Genomic DNA, 9,986 nt, shown 5'->3' with positions numbered 1-9,986 from the left:
ATTGTGTTACACATCTAATTAAGAGCACAGTGGTATTACCTTATTAACCTTTTAAGATTAACCTTTTACCTTTTAGGATTTTCTTAAGGAATAGATTTCTTTTTGTTAGTTTCTGCAACTTTGTATGTTCAGAACAGTTATTAAAATGGGCCTCTTTGTAAGATGCTTTAGAGCATTTGATCATAAATAGACTGTAGGAAAATATGCTTGCTTTATTCCAGCAGTGTCCTTCACATGTAAAGATGTGTGAGACATGGCTAGAGAATTTTAATGCTTTTTTTTCCAAACTAAAGATCATAGTAAAAATATTATTGATTCAACTATGCATTCCAAAACTTTATTTGCAGGTTTTCCAAAAATGTTGTACTGTATAGCTAGTATAAATGGCTAGTGACTCTCTAACACTGGTAATGGCATAAGCATCAGAAAATGGTTATGAGCCTAAATTGGAGTCAGATTGGTACAAATATGATTTATACACATTAAGATAGGTTTATAATTCGGAAAATCCAGCTAGCAAAGTTATTTGAACTAGTGAGGTACAAAAAATAATGTACTGCAGTTTAGGTCTTAAGCCTAAGTTATGTGTTGATTGTACTAAGAGTGCATCTCAGCCAGGAAAAAAAAAAGGCTGGCTCTGTTATTTCAGGAGCTCTGCAGGTAGAATCATGCTAAACTTCTTGGTAGCAGGTAGATCACTTTAACTAGATGTGCAAACATGCTCCACGAGTCCAACTACTCAATTTCCAGTGATTATACAAAATCTGGTGCACATTTCACAACTGTAGACAAGTTGCACTCATATCTATTCTGTGGCTTCAGGTTATTTTTCCAGTATGAAAATCAGGATGTTGTGTAGTTTTTTTATGGAAATGACTGTATTGTGTGTTTTAAATCAAGTTCTTTACTCCTCTAAATAATAGTAAATGAAGACCAGTAGAATTAATTGGGCCAGTGTAATAATTAAAAAATATATTTTCCTCTTATTAAGCAGATCATTTTGTCCAGAAATTTGTGCATCAAAATTCCAACTGATCTTTTAAAACAAAGAAACATGAAATCCTGGTTTGAGGGACTTAAAAAGAGAAAATAACCTCTCTGTAATTACAGTTGTCACCACGCTAGTGGAATTCCACTAATGTGGTGTTGCATAAAGCCTCACTTGCCCCTCCCACATGCACTAAATATAAATGTGCATGAGCAGCAAAAGCAATTTTCCAAATAGCTGGATCAGCCAAACAGTGTTTGTACATAATTATGTATGTGAATGCTAAAAGCTGTGGTCACACAGTGTGAGAAGCCTGATAAATACAAAGAATCATAATTATATTTTATTACAAACTTTTGGTGCTGTGCTGACTTTCTGTTGGTCTGAGAAATTAATAATTTAACTTGTTGTACTGTCTACATTAATTTCCTCATTTGGAAACTAACATAATTTCAGGTGAACGTTTCTGTGGAGTCCTACTCTTCTTGAGGTACTAACTAGTTTACATCTGCACAAAGCCTGGAAAGTTCATTGTTGTGAACTGTGTTGCACTGACGTGTAGTTACTGTTTCTTGGAAAACTTTATTCTTGAATCTGTGAATCGAAATAGTTCAAAGATGTCAGTGGTTGCAAGAATGTAGTAAAGCTGACGTGCCCAGAGCCTTCCTGGCTGACTGTCACTGCTGGTGTACTTGCTCACTTTCTCTTGTCTTGTATGGGAGCAGTGCCAGAAAGCAATGTGAGGAATGTGTCTAAACAACTTGTCTCCTAAATCCACATCACATTTTTCAATTTACTTTTTTTTTTTTTTTTTTTAAAGCTTGTTAGGACTCTAAGTTACAAATATTTCCATAAGAAGAAGGGAATAAAATGATGTGTTGCTCTATTTCAAAAGAACTGTATGTGCTTTAAACATAGGAAGTCTGAACACCTTTAGCAGAAGGATCATGTTTTGAGCATTTGATATGTGTGGCAGACTCAACTCCAGAAGCTGGTTGTGATTGTGGCAAGGTTTTTCCTTCCAGTGGTGTACAAAATAATTATTCTACTACTTTAAAAAAAAAAAAAAAAAAAAATGTCTTTTGTAGTTTACATGTCTTATAAGACTCATCTTGTTTTGTATTAAATATAGTCCATATTGACAGTGCAGATTATAAACTCATGAAGGAGCATGTGTTTCTGTTTTTGTCTAGTTGGAGATTATCCCTTAATCACACAGGGTCTAGGTGTGCATTTTTGGATTTGCAGACTCAGGAAAGCTTGAGATAGCATTAAAGGCCAATGACACATTCTGCAGCTGCATTTAGGCTGCTGCTCCTCTGAGCAAGAACTCTTGCTTGACCCAGTTGAAAAAATGGCAAGAAGAAATGTCCTTATTACAGGTTGTTCCTCAGGAATTGGATTGGCCTTAGCTATAAAAATGGCAAAAGATGAACAGGAAAGATTTAAAGGTAACAACATTTCTGTTATTTATCTTTGTTAAAAATACATATCTTTCAATGCAATAGTTTTGGTTGTCATTCCCCATTACTTAATAGATTATAGTATTCAATCTGACTCTTTTCTTGTCAGTTTTCCCTTCCTATCATCGAAGAAATACAGTGCAGTGAAAATATACCACTTCTTGTAAGCAAACAGTATTTTAGCTTGAATACCTGCATCAACTGACCAGTCTCTTTCTCTCTTTCTCTAATGCTTGTAGTTAGCTTCATTTCTGGCTATTAAAATTTTGTTGAGTGAAATGTTTATGTCAAAGAAGGCCAAAGAAATTTGTTTAGAAGAAAAAATAATAATCTTGTAATTATTTTCCCTCATCCTTATTCTTATAGCATTTTACTGCAAGGGAACTGGTTGCACATGCATAGTTGTATGGATAATTATGGTACAGTAACAAAACTAGACGATCATTATAGTCCTTTTCAACCTGGGCCATTCTATGATTTAGACTCCAATATTATGTTTGGAATATTAAAAATGACTCAGCAGCATGGCTTGTACTATGCTGTGTGTTTTACTTTGTGCATAGTGGTTTAATTCTTGTTTTTAGTTTTTTGAAGGTTTCAGAACCAGATTCTGGGGAATTAGTGCTATTTTATGTTGAAAATAGGATCTTCCTACTTCAAGATTTTATCTAGATTCTATTACTGACATTTAAGATATAGATGAAAAAATATTCTTTACAGTGCCACGGGAAAGGTTTTAGTTCTGATCGACTACGGCTTCTGATTTGTTGCAGTGTATGCCACAATGCGGAATCTGGCCAAGAAAGATGCACTTGAGGAAGCTGCAGGTCATAATCTGGGCAAAACCTTGGAAATTAAGCAACTGGATGTCTGTGATGAACAGTCCATTAAAACTTGTGTGAATAGTATCCCTGACAGAAGGATTGATGTCCTAGGCAAGTACAGGGTGTGAACAGATAAGTACTGTTTTTCCTCCTCAAATACACTGGAGAAGCTTCATTGGTGCATTTTTTCATGTCATTAAAGTAATAGTCATTGCATAGTTCACTCTGTTCATGGTTCTTTAGGCTTTGTGCAGACATGAATTAAATCTCACCGTGCTTCTGTGAAGTTGGGAAGCTCGTTTTCTTTATTTACAGAGAAGAGACCTGATTGCAGAAAGTGTTGGATAAGATGATGCAGTTCTTTATAATAAAGTGTGAGAAGAGAACTTTTGCCCAAATCTGCATCCTCGTGTACAAGACTTAGTGCCATGTAGATCAACCACAGCCCTGTTACTCCTGTCTAATAAGAAAGCAATAGCATTTGGAAATCAGGAGTAAAATAACAAATGCAAAGTAAGAGTTCTTTAATTAGGTGTGGAGAACTATAGTTCTGCTGTGCAAATAATCCAGCAATTAGTGTTCTTAGACTCTTTTGCTAAAAATAAACACTGATATCTTAGGAAGCACTGGTATCTTAAGATGGCAGATGCTTACACCCTCAGTGAAATCTCTGAGAGAAAATCATGGACTTGCCTTTCTTTTGATAAAGCTTAAACTGTTTAACAAAATACTAATACAAAATTTGTAAACTATATTATAATCTAATTTCTAAAATGTGATAGTTTTATTGTAGAACACCTGCTCTACCAGTCATTCCCAACTTGTAAATATTTGGGAGACAAGAAAAAAAAAACAAAAAACTGTGAGAATATTGAGTGTGTGTGGGTGTTTTAAAGATGTATATATTTCAAACAAACAAGTGAAACCTAAAAGACAGCCTAAAATACCACCTAATCCATCTTCTTTTGGAATACATTGAAGACTTAGCCAATTCCCATAACATGGAGCAGTAGACTCTAATTTTTGCTACTGAATGATGAACAAACATAGATGGTTCTTGACTCATTTTCCTGTAATCCCTTTCTGATTTAAAAAAAAAAAAAGGCTGAAATTAATTGGTTGGAGTGCAAAAGAAAATTGGATTAAAAGTGTAATTAAATAAAAATAAAAGTGTATTTGCACAGCTTGAGTTAACATTTTTTTGTTTTAACCTTTTCTTTAAAGATTATTTAAGGATTGTTCAATGCCTAATCCTTTTACTTTCACTTTTAAATGCTTTTCAGTGAAGATGACAAGTTAATGTGTAGGAAAGTTATTGGTCACTATTGTCTTCCATTTTGTGCAGTTAGCAATGCTGGAATGGGGCTCATCGGACCAATTGAATGTCAGACTATCGATGAAATGAAAACTGTGATGGATACCAACTTCTTCGGACTGGTTCGACTCCTAAAGGAGATTTTGCCTGACATGAAGAAAAGAAAGAGCGGGCATATAGTTATAATAAGCAGTGTTATGGGAATACAAGGCAAAGTGGTGGTTCTTTTTTCTTTATTCTTAGAGTTCAGTATTCAATATCTAGGGCATAACTTTTAGCTGGAAAAAATGCAGGAGCTAGCGTATCTGGCTACTGTGCTCTGTAACACTGAAGTTCCAGCTATTCGATGGACAGCATTTGGATGATGATTTTATGCATTCCAATAGCCTACTACTCTGCACAACTACTCAAGACCTTTAAACAAGAAAATCTGCAGTATTTTTTTTCCATGGGAGTAAGGCTATCAGTTTTAACTCCATTTCTTATTTTGTCATTTTTTATTTATTATTACTAGAGATTATCTGAAAAAAAAAAAAAAAAAAAAAAACCAGGATTTAGTAGTATGAGTTTTTACTGTTGGAAAAGGTTTGATACACTACACCCTGCAGTGTGGTAAAGGAACAAAATTAAATAACATCCTGCACTACGGTACCACCTTTTAGTAAAGTTTCCTCTCATAAACATCTGCAGAGCTAGTTTTAGCAAAGAATAATCATGTTTCTTCTCTTGTGTTTCATCTAGTCTAACTATATATATGTTGCAATTACTAAGACAGTGGCATTATTTATGCCTGGATTGTTCTGGTGAGACGAATCCTAAGCAATAACAACCCTTACAGTTTTCCTTAATACTGTACTTCTCATTCTCCTAAATAGACTGTTACACTTCTTTTTACAAGTCCTCAAGTGCAAGCGGGATCTCTTGCATAATCAAATCTCCCACACTGCTCAGCATCTGTGTTTACTTACTGTCTATTAAAAGTTTTGCTGGTAAATAATGTGAATGGTATTGTGTACATAAGTGCATATTGTATATGCACTTTAATGCATTAGACTACAAAATACTTATGATCCAAAGAGATCACAGCATCAGCTAGGAGGAAGAAGAGTGTTAGTCAGCCATGCTTTCCTAGTATAAGCAATTTGGAGAACATATGCAAATAAACCAATAGTAATTAGTATAGTTAGTGTTGTTTCACTAGACCAATATACACAGGTGATTTTTTAATGTTCTCCCAGCAAGACTACAGAAATTCTGGGAAAATACAAATGTTTGTAAAAGTAAAATAATTGTTGAATACAATTCTCAGGATGTTCTATTTGTACCATCAGGTATCTTATTTAATGATGTTTATGCTGCGTCTAAGTTTGCGGTAGAAGGATTCTGCGAAAGTTTAGCTATACAAGCACTCAAGTTCAAGCTGCAGTAAGTATTGATCCACAGATGTAAACTATTCTTGAGACAGTTTTAGATATGTTCAGAACTACCAAACAGATCCTTAAAGCTTGCTGCTATCTAGGAGAAACAGACTGAGGAACCCATGGAAATTGTACATCATGAAAAGCATAGAGATGTCCACATTCTTCACATGCACAATCAAATAAAGTTTTGATACTAAGATAAACATACTGCCATGGCAATTAAATGCTTTTATCTATGAATAGTACTTTTGAGAACAGATTCTTGCATATACTAAAAATAATATTACAGTAGAAATAATACAAACCTGTATTTTCCTTTTGAAAGGAATCTAGAGATAAAAAAGGTGAAGGACTCAGGGAGACAGAGAAGGGGGAGTATGATGAGGGAGGGGAAAAAGGAAGATCACACAAATTCATCAGAATGGAACACAGGGTGAGATTTCTACTGGGACAGGAGGTTGAAAGGGAAGCAGTAAGAACGAGGTGTAGTATTTCTTACTGTTCAAGGCAGCATTTGAGAGAATGGACCTGTTCATTGTGGTACTTCAGTGTTGGATTTGTCACACATACTCACACTGAAACTATTTTTTGTGTCAAATTCAAGAACTGTTAAGCATTGTTACATCTGTGTGTGCTTGAGTGCTTAGCTCTTGTGCTATGGGAAAAGAGACAACTGCTGACATGGAATTCCAGAGACAAAGCTGCCTCCAAACTTTGATTTTACATAAAGCTCTGAACAGTCTGGAGGGATTTAAAATAAATACCCTAATGAGATTATAAGACTATAATACTGCATTAGTTCTGAAGAAAAGCCTGTCTGAAATTCAACTCTGGAAAGAGATCCTATCCCAAAGAGTGTTTTGGGATTGGTTAATTACTACCTGAGAGCTGAACTAAATAAGAGCTGACCAGTAACTGTATTCCTATGACTTGCTGCAGTTCCTACTGATCAAAATCAGATTTTTTGTATTTGTTAGCAACTAAATCTGTCTGTCAACAGCAAAATTCTCAGTATTTTATGCAGTAATGTAGGGGAATCTATGTAACACTGACAACTTGACAAAAAGTTCACGTTTGGGTAACTCCATTCTCTTTCAGCTACTATCATCATGGGAAAACTATTAACAAAAACAGATCATGTGGAATTTTGTCCAGAAAGTAGAAAGTAATGAATTTTTTATCATCTCTAAATTATTTTTCTTTGTGTTTCTGAAGTGCTTTTGGATAAATAATCATCAGATTCCGCAGTTCCAGATAGCAAGTAGCAACTGCACTTGATTCTGTCATGAGTTAACTTACAGTGCCTTCCTGAAAGATATGCTGTGCAGATTTTTCTGCTCCATGTGGATGGATAGCAGCTTCAGACCAATAATGTGATATGGGCCACCTTGCTAAGACATACTTCCTATTGATTACCAGCTCAAACTCAGATTGCAACTCTTCAGTATACATTTTTAAGAAGCATAGAAAGGTACATTTTACATGGAGAACAGTAACAATCTGTCTACCTTTGCTTTTGGATAGGTTAAGTCTGATTGAGCCGGGTCCAGTGGTTACAGAATTTGAAAGAAAAGTGTTTGAAGATGGAATGAAAATGGATCTTTCAGCTGCAGATGAGGAAACAGCTGACATGTTTACTAATATTTACCTTAAAAATTACAAACAAATTTTTCAGAGCCTTGGACAAAGTGCTGAGGAAGTTGCAGAGGTAACTCATCAACGATTCCTGTTTTTCTTCTTAATTTAAGAATGCACTGGTTCATTGGTTGTTTTTGTTTTTATAATTTTGTTTTATATTTGTTGTTGTTTTGTAAAAATGATAGATTAAATTAAACTGTATTTGTGCGACTTAAAAGAATTTTAAAAACTTAAGAGAATTTCAAGAATTTTAAACAAGACTCACCAGAATGTTAAGGAATATTTTTTTTCCACTTAAAGGCAGTTGCTAACTAATTTAAATACCCTTGTGGACACATTCTTTTACACATCATCTGGTCAAATCTGGCCATTCCTCGTTGTTATATTTGCACAGGGTTTCTGCCTGTTTAAATTCTCTCTCCTCTGTCTCACAAGTGAGGTGTGAAGTTGACTCGACTACTCTAGACCACAAAAGGCACTATATAATATATATAAATACTTGGATGTTGCTTTTGGTGTTCAGGGCTTTCTTTGGGAAGACACTTGGAGGCAAGTTATTGAAAGGGACAACAACTTCAGATGCTGACTGCTAACACACAACACATGCTGACAGTGAAGCTTCCCTTGCTGTGAAGTGCACTGTTCTGATCCTTTTCTAGTAAATTCAGTTTAACTACCTATTGTGAGCATATAGGGATAATTTTGGAGGGCTGTGCAGGATTCTTTGTATAAAGTGCCATCACTGTGGAGTAGAGGAATAGAAATAGGTCTATGAATAAATAAGAAATAATTCTAGCCTTAAATATTTGAAGAAAAAATTCTAATAAAGCTGCATACGGCATTTCACACAATTCTAGCATTTTATTCATCTACTTTTCCTCTACTTAAATGAAAACTAAATTTTTAATTTACTGTTTTAGTAGAGGTCCTTTAACGACTCCAATTCTAATTCTTGGCAGCATACAGTAAAGATAATACTTGCGGAAAATCCACCTTTTCGTCATCAGACAAATACCTTGTATACACCTATGACAACACTGAAATATGCAGATCCAAACGGAGATCTACCAATTGATATATTCTACAAAATGGTTTTTCATCATGACAAAATCTTCAGTGCGAGTCTTAACTTCATCAAGTTGCTGAGGTGGAGAAGCAGAAAAAGCTTTGACCTGGGAAAATCCTCATCACAATAAGTATGAGATTGTACAAGCTGGAATATTAGTTACAGCTACTGCTAACACCATGTTGTTGTTTGTTCTGTAACTGTATAAAGGCATTCAAGATCTCTGAGCTTGCTTAAGATAATTCACCTCAGTATGTTTATCTTTAGTCTGCGAGACCTTGGAATTAAAATCCTCTATCTACAGGTTTAGTTAGCAATTTAGCAATTGCTATTTATTTTGTGCAAAGATAAACATTAAATTCTTAAGTATTTACTATCAACCTGCTTCTCTTCAATTATAACCTAACACACACTGAGATGTGTACTGCATCAGAAGGCTATTAAGAATGTACAAATAATTATATTTGATATGTGAAAAGTTTCGTTGATCTTAAGGTGCAACAACTAGAGTATTTATTATTTCCATTGAAGCTAAGGTATTCTGAACGCTTCCTTCAGATGCTCTGACAAATGTATTACAGTGGAGTGTTGTTTTTTTGTTTTCCTCTGTTTTGTTTTTAACAAATTACCATATTATAACACCTTGCTGTCTTCCTAGTGGTTTGGTAGTTTTGTTTTGTTTGTTTGTTTTTAACAGAAGTAACTATTTTACTGAAAGGAGACAAGGGCTTTTTATTGCTGACAATTTTTACAAGGAAAAAATCAGCAAATTCCTTAGAATTCACCTTTAAAGTAAATAAAAATGCCAGTCAATACAGCCGAAGCAGCTGAAGGTGTAGCACAGACTTTTCTTGCCCAACTTTCCTACTCTGCATTTACTCAGCTGCAGTTCTAATATAAAGAGAGTCTCCTCTCTTCATCCACCAAGGACCTGTGCTTCACCAGGGCTGCCTGCTCCCCAGTTTCACATCATTCCCTGACGTCAGCCCTGCCTGGGACTAGAAGCTCGTGCCCTCAGCAGGAGGCACCCAGCACGTTCACACTGCGGCTGTGCTGTGCCTCGGGCGTTGCCTCCCTCCCTCCGTCAACACTCTCACTCTAATTCTCCTTTCGTGCCCAGACTCGCAGCAGCCCGGCTCCCCACATGTATGGACCGAGCCCGGCGCTCGCCCCGGTGCGGGCAGTGGCTGTGGTAATGCAGTGTCTTTCACATCCAGCCGCGGCCTCCCCGAAGTGCCCGAGCTGCCGGCTGCGCCTGGTTTGGAGGGCTG

The 9,986-nt window shown here is 35.8% G+C and overlaps 1 protein-coding gene across 1 annotated transcript; it reads left to right on the top strand.

Moving 5' to 3' along the window:
- Positions 1-1,795: 1,795 nt before the first annotated feature.
- LOC116243565 (retinol dehydrogenase 8-like) lies at positions 1,796-9,687 on the top strand. Its single transcript, XM_031614853.2, has 6 exons — positions 1,796-2,439; positions 3,225-3,386; positions 4,621-4,800; positions 5,922-6,015; positions 7,536-7,719; positions 8,609-9,687. Exons 1-6 carry the CDS (start codon positions 2,343-2,345, stop codon positions 8,843-8,845), a joined length of 954 nt encoding a protein of 317 aa, XP_031470713.1. The 5' UTR covers positions 1,796-2,342; the 3' UTR covers positions 8,846-9,687.
- Positions 9,688-9,986: the final 299 nt, after the last annotated feature.

This window comes from Phasianus colchicus, chromosome 9, assembly GCF_987193195.1.
Source record: "Phasianus colchicus chromosome 9, bPhaCol1.hap1.1, whole genome shotgun sequence".
Taxonomy (NCBI): Eukaryota; Metazoa; Chordata; class Aves; order Galliformes; family Phasianidae; genus Phasianus; species Phasianus colchicus.
Note: the sequence above shows the minus strand (reverse complement) of the source record. Positions and strands in the feature narration are given on the sequence as shown.

What these genes read in the sequence shown, in the direction of transcription:
- LOC116243565 (XM_031614853.2), top strand. Translation starts at nt 2,343, where the DNA reads ATGGCAAGAAGAAATGTCCTTATTACAGGTTGTTCCTCAGGAATTGGA. An exon ending in TGAACAGGAAAGATTTAAAG is followed by an intron (nt 2,440 to 3,224) that starts GTAACAACATTT and finishes GATTTGTTGCAG; the next exon opens with TGTATGCCACAATGCGGAAT. An exon ending in GCACTCAAGTTCAAGCTGCA is followed by an intron (nt 6,016 to 7,535) that starts GTAAGTATTGAT and finishes GCTTTTGGATAG; the next exon opens with GTTAAGTCTGATTGAGCCGG.